The sequence below is a fragment of the Hakea prostrata genome, chromosome 4 (assembly GCF_041222555.1).
Source record: "Hakea prostrata isolate BN-2017 chromosome 4, UWA_Hpros_2, whole genome shotgun sequence".
Classification (NCBI taxonomy): Eukaryota; Viridiplantae; Streptophyta; class Magnoliopsida; order Proteales; family Proteaceae; genus Hakea; species Hakea prostrata.
In genome coordinates this window covers 55559162-55576143 of record NC_142603.1, presented here as the reverse complement: position 1 = coordinate 55576143, position 16982 = coordinate 55559162, and the positions used below count along the sequence as shown (strand labels likewise).

General features: G+C 38.5%; 1 protein-coding gene across 5 annotated transcripts in view; it reads left to right on the top strand.

The window, feature by feature from the left end:
* LOC149019759 (metal ion-binding protein) overlaps positions 1 to 16982 on the top strand; it is a 157576-nt gene that overhangs the window by 75763 nt on the left and 64831 nt on the right. For all 5 annotated transcript variants that reach the window (XM_089153729.1, XM_089153730.1, XM_089153732.1 and 2 more), the window contains one exon: positions 11299 to 11425. In XM_089153729.1, the coding sequence (XP_089009855.1) occupies positions 11299 to 11425 (127 nt within the window). The remainder of the gene's footprint in view (positions 1 to 11298; positions 11426 to 16982) is intronic.

Below are 16982 nucleotides of genomic sequence, written 5' to 3'. Positions count from 1 at the left end.
AATACAAGCATCACAACAAAAATCATTCAATTGACACTTTTTAACCAAATCAGGAAAGAGTCTAGACAAAATTGACAAAGGAATGTGGTCAAGATGGTTATGCCACTGTAATAAAGACAGTAATGCAGGAGAGGACGATGCAGAAACTGTTGAAAGAGCAAATGGAGAACCAGAACCATCCAATAGGTAGAGCCCCTTCTTTTATTTACCACTGCCAATCGTACACCTTATCTCTAGGTCCTTAAAAACACAGTGAGCTGGAAAGAATGTTATTTTGGAGTCCATATCATAGGTTAGGTTAGTAATGGATAATAAATTAGCTAAAAATATAGGAACATGCAAAACAAAGGAAAGGGTGAGGTTAGGTGAACAGATGATGGAGCCCGTTCCAGAAATAGGGGACATAGATCCATCAGCTATTCGAAAATTCTGAACTAGGGATTAGAAGAATAAGTTTGGAATAAAGTGGATGAGCCTGTTATGTGGTCGGTTGCCCTAAAGTCAATTTTCTAGGAGGGATAAATAGAATTGACACAATGACAATCGAAAATACCTGTAAGAGGCTGGGAGCCAGCGGTAGAGGCAACGGTAGATGCGACACTCGCATTGGGAGTCAAACCAGAAGAGGATCTGTCAAGGCTGGTCATCAATTGATGAAAAAGATTTTGAATCTTGTCTACAGGTAGGTGCTAGAGTACTTTGTATATCAGGAATAGCCTGATTTGCAGATACTGGATTGTTGCCCCTACTGCCACTCTTTCCTCCACAAGAACTAGTTGGCTTACTTCTGTAAATAATATAAGCCATTATGCTCTTTACCCAATCCAATCATCTTCGTTGTTGGTAAGTCCTGAAAGACACAATGATGAGGAAAAAATGTTACTGAACAATTGAGAGCTTTAGTGATTTGACTAACGGATAATAAATTAAGACGGAATGAAGGAACATATAAGACATTATTAAGAGAGATGGAAGGGGTGGGGGTGCAAGTCCCTAAATGGGACACAGGGGTTGTTTCACCATTGGGTAATGTAATCGGAGATGTATAAGGAACCACCGTATCAGTGTTAAAGAAATGTAACTTAGAAGCCTTATGAAAATTTGCTCCAGAATCAATTACCCATGGGGAAGGGGAATTACTTGCAGCATTTGCTAAAGGAGTGGGATTACCCGATTCGATCAATGCCAATAATTGATGATACTACGTGAAGTAAAGGAGGGGGCAGAATTTGTTCTTGGGTTGATGGCGGCAAAGGATCGAGCAGAAAGTCCAGGTGATGGTGATTTAATGTGTGTATTGTTGCTCTTGGGAGGATAACCGTGTTTCTTAAAACAACGGGAATCTGAATGGCCGTCCATGCCACAAAAATCACAGTGATACATAGGCTTCTTACCATTTTTAGAATGTGTACGAGGAGCACTGGCTGCAAGGGCAGATTGATGCAATGATGGATTTGGTAACTGATGGAGGGAGCGATGACGCTCCTCTTGGAATAGAAGAGAATAAGCACGATTGATGTGAGGCAAGGGTTCCATCAAAAGGAGTTGACTCCGAACAGAAGAATAAGAATCATTGAGGCCCATTAAAAATTCAAGTAAGCGATCTTGTTGCTGAAGATCAGTGTGTTTTGACAAGAGACCACAAGTGCAGGGCGGGAACGAGTTGTATGAGTCGACTTTGTCCCAAAAACCCTTGAGAATAGTATAATAAGATGCCAAAGAAGAGGTTCCTTGACGATGATTAGAAATGCTACGCCGGATCTCAAAAATTCGAGGAGCATTTTTTTGAGAAAAACGATCACGAAGATCATCCCAAACCTCGTGGGCAATAGAGATGTAGAGAATGCTATTAGCAATATTAGGTGAGAGAGCATTTAGCAACCAAGAAAGGACCATGCTGTTGCATCGTGTCCATGCGTGAAGCTCCAAAGAATTAACGGCGGGTTTAGGTAAGGAGCCATCAATAAAGGCAAGTTTATGTTTGGCCTCAAGAGCCATCCGCATCGCAAGATTCCAAGTGGGATAATTGTCGCCGCGTAAAAGTTGCGTGACGAGTATAGCACCAGGATTATCCGAATGATGTAGAAAATATGGAGAAGAACCATTAAAGTGGATGGGAACAGCATTATTGGAAGCAACAGTAGCTGTAGCAAGAGCATTGAGAGATGGATCTGTCATTGTAAAGGTAGCGGAAAGAAAATAACAACGTAGGGATCGTTTACTGCTCTTGAAAAAAGAAATTAGCTTCACTTGAAAAGGTTTGGATTGTCCTAAACTGATACCATGTTAAGAAGGTTTTATGTGGAAGTGATTTTGTATTACCTCTTCATATGTATATATAATACAATCAAGCAAAGAATAAAATAAATGTTGCATGCTGTACATAAGGAAAGAAATTATTTACAACGGTCATATTATCCAAGATCTCCAACGGTCATTCTCCAAAGATCTCCAACGGTCATATTATGGCTAATAATTTTTGTTTCATTTGTGCCTTAAATCATGTTAGATTGCTTCCAAATTTATGTATGTTTAATTTAGAGTGTTGATCTATAAATTTGTAGTGTCAAAATTATTTTTTGATTCTTCCTTCTATTTTTTTTTATTTTTCTGTTATTAAAAATTATTTACTAAATTATGTATATTGCTAAAAATTTATATGTATAGTACATGTATGAGCTTCAAATGAATGTATGTGAGAGTTGAGACACCATATTGCTGTGATGGTGTTGAATTAATTTTTTTTCCTGTTAATTATGTAATTTTACTGTATTTAATATATATATTTAAATAATTAAAAAATATTAAAAAAACTAATTAATTTCTGTTTTAAATTTTAAAATAGCAGAGTATTAGTGGAAGCATGTATGCAATTTTTGGAGCATGTTGTGGATATTTTTAAGATAGTTTGTGTGTATTTTATATATTTTAAAATACATAAGATATATTTTAAGATAGTTGTGTCCCTCCCACTGTCAATTATCGGAGTCAGCCACTGGGACCTTATCAGTATCCTTATCCTTCTCCTGAGAGCTAGGGTGCTCTTTCATTTGTTGAGCATATCTTCCACACTATTCCACAGCCACAAGGCCCACCACCACCAGTTCCTTTGGAGATTCACAACTTCCCACTGTCAGGAAATCTTATGTATATGGATGAGGCCACGTACAGAGATGCAGTTGTTGACTATGTCCAAAACTATATGGGGCAAACATCATGGGAGTTGTATTGTCATTTGTATGGGGTGCAGACGGAAGAGGGAGACCTTGAGGCTTGAATAGAATAGACTTGTAAGTAATAACATTCCTGCTTCTTCTCTGATTCATGTACTATATACTTGGAATGTTGGATGTTACATTTTTAGTAGTTTTTTAGTAAACTAGTAGTTCTATAGTGTTTATTATGCTTGAAATAGGTAGTATACAAAAATCCAAATCAATTTGAGTGCATTTGAGGCTCGAAATTGACTTTTCAAGAGTCAGATAAAAAGTATCCAGTTTCGGTCGAAATTTCGACCTTTTTCAAGGTTAAATTTCCATATCGATCGATATTTTTTCCTTGATGTTAACCAATTCTAGAGTTTAATTTGTTGGATTTGTGCTCTAGTCTTGGTCTCACTCTAGGATCGTCTCTTTTAGAAACCTGCCGTCTTTTTAGTGTTGTAGGTTCCTTTGATTAAAGGACTGTCTAGTAGGATCAGTCCATCCATTAGCCATCATAGTAACACCATATGTACTCCATTTTTCCTTAAATGAACCAATGTATTCCTCCACCTCCTGCTTTACCTTTGGTAAATATTTATTTATTACTTCCCAAGCTGTTCGGCCTTTAACCCCTACACTTGCATTGATCATCCCCTGCAATATTGTTGTAGAGCATGAATTTGCTAATTGCCAACCTGGCTTCCTCCTCCCTACTGCCTTCTTTACCTCTAACAAACATATATGGAATGCTTATTTGATAGATGTCTTGATGCTTGAAGAGGGAGGGGTCTTGGTCAAATGTGGCATTATAATGTCTAGTCTTCCTCCTCCTTTCGGTCCTCTCACTTCCATGTAAACTATGTCTAGGTGGCATGGATGCCCCTGACCCTGAACCACCTGCTATTCTTATCTGTTCATATTGCCTCATATTGTCAAAATGTAAGGACTATATGCTAGCTTCCGTTGCAGCCTTCATCTGTCTCCTCTCGGCCTGTGACTCAATACCCATAACCCTCCTCTCCTCGTCGTCGTTTGACTTCTCATCAACATCAAAAAAGGTCTAGCCAAGACCTGTATCCTCAAATTCCCTCTGCTTTTGTGCCATCTCTTCCTTTTTTTGTCTCCCTCCCTTTAAAGTTGTTGCAATTGCTTTTTGCACTTCATAAGGAACCTTGGGACACTTGGAAACATCATTGTAGCCACCTTCAAATGTTGCTTTAATTTGGATGAACCACCAGAATTCAAGGTATTGAGGCAATACTTGCATCGAGATTTTTTCTTGTCGGCAGTCAGTGGATCCCCATGTTGCCAAACAATGTCCTGAGTCCCACTACCAATGCTGCCACTGCCACTAGTTGCCATTTAGGATACAAGTGTACAACACTAAAATACATACATGAATGTTCCCAAATAATCATTAGAATAATTTTTAGATAAATAAAACCATGTAAAAACAATTTATAAAACAACAAAACACACATTTTTTTCTAAGATAACATATATACAATGCTCAAATAAACATGTTTGTATTTTAAAAATAAACTACATAATATGAGCATCATTTAAAAAAAAAAAAGATAATTTAAAATATTATTTTTTATAATTATTTTGTGTAAATTTTTTTTATAAAACAACGAAACTCGCACTTTGTTCTAAGAGAACATATATACAATGCTCAAACAGGCATGTTTGTATTTTTAAAATAAACTACATAATATAAGCATCATTAAAAAAAAAAAAGGATAATTTTTTAATAAAATATTATTTTTATAATTATTCTATTTATTTATTTAAATAAAAAATAAAAAATAAATACAGCTAGCATGGTAATCGAAATATGAATACATGGGATTCTAGCCCTCTTAATGTAGTTTAACATAAGTGATAATCACATTCATATTATAAGTATTTTTTTATAATTTATAATTTTAATTTTTTATATAATATATTTTTTAGATTCAAAAAATTCAAAAAAAAATTAGCAACTGAAAATTTAATTTGTTTCCATGAAAGTGTAGATCAAAGCTAGTAGATGAACATATATTTATACTACACTCACACCCATTGTAAAACATTCTATTTAAAAAAATTTTAATTTGGGGGAAATCGTACCTTTGTTGAAGATCTAGTTGAAATAAGCTTGAATGAGATACGCCAGTTGAATCCCAAAAACACTCCGGCATTCTATTTGAAAAAAATTCCAAATTTGGGGGAGATGGCGAGACCGGGGCCCCCCCCTACCCATCTCGTCTCAAGATCTCGAGTTGAAATAAGCTTGAATCCCCCCTTGTTTCTGTGGCCTCGATGATAATCCAAAGATGGACTCCAAGATGTCCACTTGAGCGACCCCACACCTTGTCTCCTACTCAAATCAGAATCAGCCATCATAGCACCATTCTAGCAAAAAAATCAATGATAAACCAACATATCCGGCATGATAAACCCATACTCTCCCCCATTTATCGATATCCTGGGATCTATATCTCGTAGCCAAGCCATAAGCCCCGTAGTGGTTGGACCACCTTTGGCTAGATATTGCCGAGTATGACTAGCTCGATGGATCCCATCGAGTCTTCCAAGATCTCGCCATCTCGTGTCCCTCTCGTTTGGTGGGTGGAATCTGCCTCACTACCCTCTAAAGTAACCCTTAGATCTGGTGAGATCTCCCATCCTTTAATGAGGTATGTGACCATGGTGCTCATCTTGAGATGGACTCCACAGATGATCCACTTGATCTATCCCCACATCCATATGTAGACATACTACTCAAATCAGCAAATGAGCCATCATATGCTCCATTATATGCAGTCGAATCAATGATAAACCAACATATGCGACATGATATTCTCCACTATACTCTCCCCCATTTATCTATATCCTGGATCTATATCTGTAGCCAAGCCATAAGCCCCGTATGGTGCAGACCCCACACTCTCCCTTGTATGTAAGCTCATGGATCCCATCGAGTCTTCCAAGCTAGCCATGTCAGTGTCTGTCTGGTTTGGTGGGTGGAATTTGCCATAGGGCCCTCTAAAGTAACCCTTAGATCTTGAGCCCCTGATCCTTTAATGAGGTATGTGACCATGGTGCTCATCTTGGATGGTATGGGTGAACTGTGACTCCTTCATGAATCTGATAGGGCTTAGCTGTGTCTCTTGTTGTGGAATTGCCGTATGCTTTGGAAGTCATCTTTTGCCACCATCAGCATCATCATCGTTGTCATGATCATTATCATCCTTGTCTTGAGTTTGACTCGGAGCCTTGGTCTTATCTAGATCATGCGCAGATGTGGATGGCATAAGGTCATCGTCACACGAGGGCATTGTTCAATCCTTGTCTATAATACTAGCTGCCTCCTATGCATGTTACCAACCCTCATTAGTAATGAACACATTGACATCAATGTCCACCTGCTGAGCAATATGTGGGTCAGGCCTCCCTTAATGCTGGTCCAATATCGGCTCACCCCTGTCCCTCACCCAATCAACGTGGGCGTCCTCATCATTTGAGTACACCTAGAGGATATCCGCGAGATTGATTGTCTCCTGCCTGTCACCTTCTACTTGGCTCTATATGTGCTGCATCTTCAATCTCAACTTTTTGTGAACAAATACAAGGTTATTTAGGTGTTGAGTTCCCAATATGTTCTGCTTCTTCGAGTGGATCAAGGAACATGTTCTCTTGTTCCTTTCACATCCCAATTGGAGTAAGTCTCCGAGAGGACCATGGTAGCCACTCTCCTGAGGTTCTTTGCACTCCCGCCATAGAGAACCTACTAATAAGCTGCATTATGACAAATACATTAAGTTATTACTTAATAAATAATCTATCAATTTGTAAAATGTAATAAATTTATACAAGTTATTGATCTAACCTATATCCATGAGATCCTGTCCCATCATAGCAGCCTCTAAACGAAAGGACCCAAATCTGTCGCTGAAGACCTTAATCGACAATCATTTCTATTCAAATGCAACTCTTAAGTCTTAAGTCCCTACTATCTCATCTTAGTGTTATACTGGGACTTGAATGTCGAGTCAAGCTCCAACTTTGCAACCGTGACCATCACCGCCTCAAGTAGCTCCATTTAACCCCAAGTGGTTGTTGTATTGGTAGTTGGGGTTAAGATAGTAGGATGCATAATTTTAAAACTCACAATTAGATAGGTTATACACCTAATTTTCTAGGATTGTAGTTCAATTGGTCAAAGCATCTCCTTCCAAGGCGGAAGTTGTGGGTTTGAACCCCGTTAGCCCGACCTAGGATCCGTAAGATTTTTATTAACATCGAGTGAATGAATTACCAATAAATTGCATATTTACTTACCAACCTTATGCAATGGATGCATAAGATGTGCAGTCTATCGTTTCACAATGATCTTTAGGAAGTTCCTGTAACCTATGGGATTTACCTGATATAGCCTCCCTCATGGCCTAAATGGCTGCATACAGATGGAGGCATAGAGGAGTCTACAATATGTAGGACCTTTATAATAGGTTCCATCGTCTTCAACATTATCCCCAACTCTCTCTAGAAGTAATTTGCTGGTACTGTAGACTGCGTTGTTCGCCTGCTCGGGGTGCTGGATATCTCCAATCAAACCAAGCTTGAGATGCAAACATGGATCTCAACCCCATTCTCTTGTCGTCGATATTTTTTAAGGCGACATAGTTTGTGGCAAACCTTGTGACACTGTGTCGGACTATGTCACCCCTACTTACCTCCCTTACCATGTGAAGAGTGTAGCCATAATTGTATATAAAGTTTGTGACCTATTTATCCTTGTGCATTACACTCTCCACAATCTTGATTTTCCCAATGTCCTTCAACATGAGGTCGACACAATGGGCTGCATAGGGTGTCAAAAAGACATTGTAATCTATAGAGGGTCATCATCTCACTAGCCTTTTAGATGTTAGAGCCGTTGTCTATAACAATTTGGGCCACATTCTTTGGCTCCACCTATGGTAGAAGATCTTGCTCTCAAGCGAGATCTCGCCACCTTTGAAAACCGAGATCTTAACTACGATGGTGAGATATGCCATTTTTTTTGCTTCAACTCGGTGGCCCATCTCGAGGTTTTAGGGTCCCGGTTGGGTTGAAACTTGGTAGTTAGGCTATTTAAGGCCTTTTAAACACATTGGTAGCCTTGGATTTGTCAGAAAACAACTCAAAGTATGATTTCTAAGTCTACCCATAATGTGAAAACAAAATGTTATTGGATTATGGAATGCAAGGTTATACAACATGTAATATAAAATCTTTAAGGTATATAAATGAAAAACAAATGTATCAAATGCATCAAATAACCTAAATGTCATCAAAATTCCATCCATATGAGTATCACAATCTCAACTTTCAAGAATCGAATAATAAATTTATACAACCATTAGAAGTTCTATATAAGTCATTAAATCATAAGTTCATAAGACAAGCAGAGAATGATTGATTTTCCTTTGATGTTGTAGATGTGCTAAGAGTAGTTGCAAGTGAAAATCTAGTTGAAATCCGCAAAAAACCACGAAAATTGAGAGTTCCAGTGAGATATGGCGAGATCTCGAGTGAGATATCCCATTTCTCATAACTCGATCTCTTATCTCGTCTCGGTTTATTAAAAAATTGAGATATCTCGTGAGATCTCCCACCATGGCTCCACCTCCTCCACAACCTCCTGCAGGAGCCCATATATGTACCCTCACTTGCTTGGATGCAGCCACTAATCTCAAGAAGATGGTCCTGTTATAACACAACACCATAAAGTTGATGATGGATTTTTTAGTTGGATCAGTCCATCCATTAAACATTATGTGACCCCATATCTCCTAGAAGGGCCTCATCCCCACAGTGTAAGCCTCTAGCTCCTTCTTCTGCTGTGTGGGATGCTTGTTCATCACTTTATGAGGGGTGGGGCCAAGGTAACCTGGACCTGCCTTTGGGATGGTATCAATTTTGGACTGATAATAGGACCGTGCTGAGTTGGCTGCAATGGTGTTCAAGAACATCCACTTAGGTACTGCCTGCTTCACTCTTCATCTTTTTTCATGCTCATTAAATCTTGGCTGCTTCACCCCGTTCTTCCTAAAAACATCTAGATCCTGTCGCTGTGGAAATTTATTGATAGAGGACACCCCTCTAACTATGTGACTACCGGAACATACCAGACTCACCACTTGACCCAGATTGTCTAGCTCCTGTAGCTCTAGAGGGACGAACTCTCGCATTGCCTGTGGCCCTCTCTTTGCCATTGCTAGCCTCTACAGTTGTATGGACATCGACAGGATCAACATCATCAGAATCAGAATCAGAATCAATGAGATATGCAGAAGACCTCTTCATTGCCTCATCTAGTGCTCTAGCCACTCTTTGCTTCTCTGCCTTCTTCTTCCCTGCCCCCTTTTCCAACTCTCTTTCTGGTTTCACAACATTTACCAAAACATTGTTGCACTGCAACATCCTACGAATTGTCAGTCTGCTGTGCCTTAAACCTACTAATGCCACCTCCATCAAATTATGCTTGCAGAAGGTACACTATGTCTTTGCCATATTATCGTCAATGGGCGTGCATTACTCCTATGCAGAAATCGCCCCTAACTATGGGAGTTGCAGCCTGTCTGCTCTCCCTCCTGATCACTCTACGAACCACCCTCTCCTTGCATCTTTGACACTAAATGCCTCCGGCCCTCAAACATGATCAGATCATTGTTGCATACACAAAATGATTACACAAGTCACTGAATATGATATCAAATTTTTTTTTTTTGCTGACAAAGAATCAATCATGTACCTAGTAATTTTTCCCATTCCCATATATTGTTTTTTAAATACATAATGTTTTTTTTGAAATATTTCTGACAATAAAATTGGCTTCTCGTAGCAAAATTGGCAAAGAGACAATATGGACAACACTTCAAAAACACACAGAGAGCCATTTGATTTTTTATTTTTTTAATCTTCAAAACCTTTTTCCCTATTTTTCTACAATTATTTATAATTATTTATTTTTAAAAATAAATAAATAATTATTGTGTGAAAAATATTTCGACTCTATGTGATCGTAGATCGGCCCATGGAGTTCAACATATATTTATTCCATTACCATACAAGACATATATCATGTATATTTTTTACATTTTATGTGTAGGAAAATACATTTTTGACACTAAAAAATAATTAAAGGAATCTCTTCCTGGAAAAAAGTTTTGACACTGAGTTTGTTGATCGGCTCATAGAGTTCAACATATATTATTTCCATGCCAATCGAACAACTTTCTGACGTGCATTTTAAAAAAAAATCTAGTTTAGAGAAGAATAATATATCTTAGAGATGAAAAACTACGAGTCTAACTTAAATGATGCTTGATTTGGCATGATTCACGCTAGAACACATTGAAAATGATGGAGATTGACTCCAAATCGCACTGGGGAGCAAAAAATAACCTTAACCAGCCTCTGTTGAAATTTCTCTCATAATGGAGCAAAATTTCGACACAATGACGCTTATAAGGCATTTCGGTTGAAATTTTAATTTTGAAGAGATTTCTCTGAGATATTGCATGACTTGATTTTCGCTGAAATCTAGCAAAATTTCATACTATGGGTGTAGTGACCTTTGGCATGGGAGACTCTTATATTGCTTGCTCTTTTCCAATTAGGTCTTTGCATTGCCTTGTATGAGTATATGAATGGTATAATTGGCCAGTTTAAGGTTTCACTAAGTAAATCTGAGGTCACCAATCAGAACTCAGAAGGACTGAAAAAGCTGGAAAACAGGTTTCAGCCCTAAATGACCCCTAATATCTCTCTATTTGGCGTAAAAATCTGCCAACTCAGCAGGATCTTGGCAGGACTCAAGCCCACACTCTTTTTTGAGTTGGCGAGATGGACCTGAGATCAAATTCTTGAACCATGCATATCAGCAGTAGTTTTTCCCTTATTTTGTAATTTCTAGAATATAGTATTTGTGCTGTTCATCTTTTTGAATTGCTGCAACTGTTACTCTGTTTAATCTCTTCGAAATAATTTAGAGGCTTCAGAAACGTGTTCAGAAATATACTTATCAACATTGACTAATGGATTCTCTCTTTATTTCATTTAGGTACATAGGATTTTGCAAACTGATACAAGCACAGAGATAGTCTTTAATTGTCAAATGGGACGGGGACGAACTACCACTGGGATGGTGATTGCTACATTGGTTTACTTTAACCGAATTGGAGCATCTGGTAATCTTTGTTGTTGATGCACTGGCATATTTAATCCTCATGCATGCTTTTATAAGGTGGTCCATTGTAAAAATTGGTATTTTTTCTAGTCCATAACCGAGTGAAAATATGCTCTGGAGACATGTTACCCTATACCCCCTGAAGGCCCCTCATATTCATATTGGCACGACACTACATGGATACGCGTCTTACATTCTACTGCAACATGGCATAATCATCCCCCAATGTTGGGAGTTGAAATCAAATAATGCTTAAAGAGCTATCCTAATATAAAAAGAAAACCAACCAACTCTAAAAAAGGGATATAAATTTCCACCTACTTGATTAAAGAATATCAATCCCTGCTACTTATGTTGGCTACATTGATGTTTTACCAATGTTGCTCTCTACATAGAGCTACATACTCCAATTTTGTTGTGACTCTCATGCTCTTTTCAGTCTCTTGGTGGATGCCCTTTGTCGCTTTCCTCTTGTTGTCATGAAGCCATGAGCTTCAACTTTACTCCTCATGGTTGCCATCACTGATCATCATTATACGGGAGTAAATCAAACATCGTAGTTGACATCCCTCATCCATTCATCCATGTAATGTAAGCACCTAACAGGCCCCCAACAAGAGCGGCAAGAAGCCTTTGTGCTGCTAGGCCCTTTGGCAAACCCCTAGGTGTATTTTTGTCATTTTTGGTCGTTTTATTTATTTAGTTGGATTCTTGCTTAATTAGAGAATCCTAATTGAGTCTTATTTCAGTTGTTAATTCTGGAGTCTAACTAGGAGTCCAAGATCTGTCTAGAATTAGGACTCCTATTGTCAAGCCTTCCTAGGAGTCTTATTGTAATGGCTATAAATTCAGATCCCTCTGCTGTAACAAGTCAGCTTTTTATCAATGAAAATCTCAGAGAATTATAGCCAAGGAGGCATCGAGTAGGGTCCCTTTTGAGGGGGAGACCTGCAGTTGTCAAGAAGCTCTCCTTTTTTCTATCTTGAATTCAATTCTGTTTCTGCCACACCAGCTACTGATTGCTGATCCTTTCTTCTGCAAGAACAGAAAGTAAGGCCTCCCCCTTCTGACTGCTAACACTAAGCCCTTAACCACTCTCCTTCACCTCTCTCAATCTTGCAACACTTTCTTCACAAGAATTCTGCGCAAGAAGGCCAAAAACCCTTTTCTTCCCACTCCCCAGTCCCTAAATTCCTTAAATTTGAACTTTTTCCCAATCCCATCCCAACTGTTAAAACCCTAAACCTTCCCAACCCTATCCCAAAACCCTAGAGTTGTTGCTGTGGGCATGAGAATTGAATCAAAAGCTCTTCCATCCTCCTTGGTTACATCAATTTGCTGTCAGAGCCACGGATGGGGTAACGGAGAGTTCCCCTATTGAAGATTATTTTGGATATGGTCACTCCATGAACATCCTTTTCAGGATTTTTGTGACTATGATTGATAGAGAAGATTGGAGCATGGTGGGAGATCTCGCTCTCGAGCGAGATCTAGCCACGACCGAGATGGCGAGATCTCAGTCGAGATCTACAAAAAAATGGCATAATCTCGGTGGCCCATCTTGGTGGGTTTTAGAGCCCCTGTTGGGCTGAAACTTGGTATATAGCCCTTTTGAACACATTTGTGGCCTTAGATTTGTGAGAAAATAACCCTAAGTATGTCTTCTAAGTCGACCCTATGTATAAAACTGAAATTCTGTGAAATGCAAGGTTAGACAACATGTAATGTAAAGATATCAAGTAATTCAAGTTATCAACTATCAAGTATCAAATACATTAACATTACCCATCAAGTATTCAAGTGATCAAACTATCAAAGAACTTAAATAGTTAAATGTCTTCGAAATTTTACAACCATAAGAAGTTTTAGACTTTTAGTAAGTCATAAATCATAATCCATAAGTTCACAATCACAACTCATAAGTCACAAGCTTGACAATAGTACAAGATTACAATTTACAACTTATAACTTACAAGACTATAAGAGTATCACTTAGCATTTTGCATCAATTGATTTTGAATGGTGGCCACATACAACTCCTAAGTCAACCCATCACTGTAGTATGTCACATATTGGTTTATAATGAACTGATATGTCCCCATGTCGAATAATTGAAGGAATAGCCCTCTGGGGCAACCGTCAATCGTGGGTGGGTGAAAGTGCCATTCTTGTTGTTGTTGTTCATATTGCTGTTGAGTATGTGGGTAGGGGTTTCTAAACCACTCAGTTAACAACCCACCGTCACTCCTATATGTGTACTCTCCAGGTGCAGGGTCTTGAGGAATAGCATGATCTCCATAAGAAGAATACCCAGTGTAATCTGACCCGGTGCTTTGATCCTCGTATAGGTACCCCTATGTTTGCCAACTGTTCAAACTTTGCTGTTGTGAATCACTGTGACCATGATCTAGGCTCATGCTTCCCATGTCCAATTCAAGATCATGCATGCTCGCATCATCATTCCAAGGTTATTAAAGCGGCAAAGCGACTGGGGTTCCATCTTGGTGATTAGGCGACTAAGCGGCGCTTAGGCGGCAATAAAGCGACCAAAGCGGTTTAGTCAATATTTTTAATATAACTACTTTTAAACTACTTTTTAATACAAATACTTTTTATAATAAACTAAAGTACTAAACAAACATTCAACAATCACATTCATAAAAATAAAAAAAAAAAAACATTCAAGAATCACAATTATGAAAAATTATCCGAAAAAAGATTAAAAACATAACTTCATCTCATCAAGCATCATAAGATTCATAACAATAATTATGTAGTATGTACTATATCAGTAATCAATGTGAAAAATGAAAATGAAAGTAGTAATTTTACATTCTTACTTACCTCTATGATTGTGTGATGCCAAATAAGTGTCTTGTACTCTTGTGCATAGATCAGTAATCAGAATTGATGTATCCATTTTTTCCTTTTTTTAACCAAACATTGCCGACATGATAAATTAATAAATCTCATTATTCCAATTTCCAGGTCATTGTTTATTTAATGATTAATTGATTATCAATGTTGAATATGGCTCATGCTTCACATTCTGTTGCCGACAGGCACTTTGGGCCTCGGAGTTCATTTGCAAATTTGGCCTCGATTCCGAAATGGCTCACATATTTAAATTTCTATACGGCATTGTAGAATAAATTATGATTAAAAAAAAAGAAAAAATAATATGCACAAATTACAAAATGTAAAAAAAGAGGTTACTTTAGCATCTAGGCGGCAATATGGTGCAAAAGGCGGCAAAGTGGTAGTGCCTAAGAAAAAAAGCAGCAAGAAATCAGACCGTTAGTTAAGCGGCAACAATTTAAGCGGTTTAAAAACCGCTTTGCTGCCTTGGCGGACGCATTGATAACCATGCATAATTCATTTGCCCCTGGTTTGATATGCTCTTCCTACTCCTAGCATAAGTCCGAGAGATAGGGGAACTGTGGCTCGTATGTGTCAGATGACTCGGACCTGGTGGAGGTGACTCCCTTTGTTGGCGTTGACTTCCACCAGCAACACCACCAGCCTCATTGCCTCCATCACTTAGCCCTCTGGTATCATCGGCATCATTTGAACCCCCACTACTAGATGTCACCTCAGTTGTTTCAAGTCGACCAGGTGGCTCCACAAATGGTACAGTTGGTCCTTCTGATGCTTCTACAGCAGCCTGACCCTCATCAGAAGACACGTGCTCGACCACAACATCTGGGCCCATAGCAACAACAATGGTAGGATCCGGCTGCCCTCCTAGCCCATCCAGCACTAGGCCACCTCGATCCCTAACCCACTGATATATGACATCATCTTCCTCATCTTCTGCGGGGGGCTCGTGGAATAATCAGTCAACTCAATCGGTTCGCGATTGTCGTCATCTATATCATCTTGTATGTGCCCTACTCTTAATTTCATTTTGTAATGCACATACACTAAGTCCTCGAGCCTCTTACTCCCCAATCTGTTCCGTACCTTACTATGGATGACCGAGAAGGTGCTCCAGTTCTTCTCGTAACCGAGGGATGAGAAAGTCTGTGTGAATACTTTAATTGCTATGTCCCTGAGGTTTGGTGCACTAGTTCCATATAGAACCCACCAGTCATCTGCATAACCAAAAATAAGAATGCATTAGGCAAGTAAATCTTAATATTTATATAACTTATCAGTTATTATTTACAGAGTTATAGACTTAATGACTTATAGTAATGGACTATTTACCAAGATCATTTTTTTGCCTAGTTGCAACTACAGAAGGCTTTCCAAAACTCACAGAGGCATCCCTGAACTCCCTAATCTATACACCAATTCTTCAATTATTGTATTATGTATATGCTTAATGCACTGATGCAAGAAGTTGAAGAAACAATTGAATAAGTTCTCACCTCTCCATTAATTGTCCCTTGCATGACGGTATTTGACACAAGCTTCTCCACCACGTCTTGCACGCATGCATCAACCTTACCTTATGCCCTAGATCATTCTTGTAATGGTACTTTGGGTTGAGGTAGTAAGCTTGCATTGTGGAAATAAAAAATTTGGTTAGTTTGGTTGTTTACTTGTTTATAAATTATAAGTTATAACTTATAACTTATAACAAATTAAGAATGTAAATTGAAGTATACAAAAAAAACTTAAAGACTTAAAAGTGACTCACCAGTCAAGTGCAAAGGATGCATCAAGTGCATCTCCATCTATTATCGATGATCTTCTCGTAGGATTTGAAGGAGCTAGGGGCAGCAGCTCTAAGCAACTCTTTCATTTGTTGGAGGGCAGCATATATGTGGGGCATTGTGGGCTTCTTCTTCGAATTCACCATCCTTAAAACAAACACAATAGGCTCTATAATGCTCACTGTCTTATTCAGCAATGGTTTGTTGGGCTAGTACTGCATTAGAATGGCTAAATCCACGCCAATTAAACCACTCCTCACTTGCAAACATGTTCCGTAGACCCACCACTTTCTTCTGGAAGCTTTTTAGAGCTACATAGTTGGTGGCGAATCTAGTCAATCCAGGTTTGACTAGATCACCCTTATAGTGGTTCCTCATCATCTTTAGCACATAACTATGGTTATAAATAAAATTACTTACCCTTCTAGCCCTGTTAACTATAGCATTGATTGACTTTCTTTTCCCCAAGTCCTTCAACATAAGATCAATCGAATGTGCTGCACATGATGTCCAAAAGAGGTGGATCCTGCTGCTCTTCTTCTTCATCAACATTTCACCAGCTTTTTTGAAGTTAGCATTGTTATCTGTGACAATTTGGATTACATTCTTTGGCCCTATCTCGAGGACCACCTCCCTAAGAAGCTTGTAAAGGTAATCAGCATCTTTGATTTTATCTGAGGCATCTACTGACTTAAGGAAGGATGTCTTTCCATTGTAGCTCAACAGAAAATTAATGATGGACTATCTAGTAGGACCAGTCCATCCATCAGCCATCACAGTAACACCATATGTACTCCATTTTTCCTTTAATGAACCAATGTATTCATCCACCTCCTGCTTTACCTTTGGTAAATATTTATTCATTACTTCCCAAGCTATTGGGCCTTTAACCCCTAC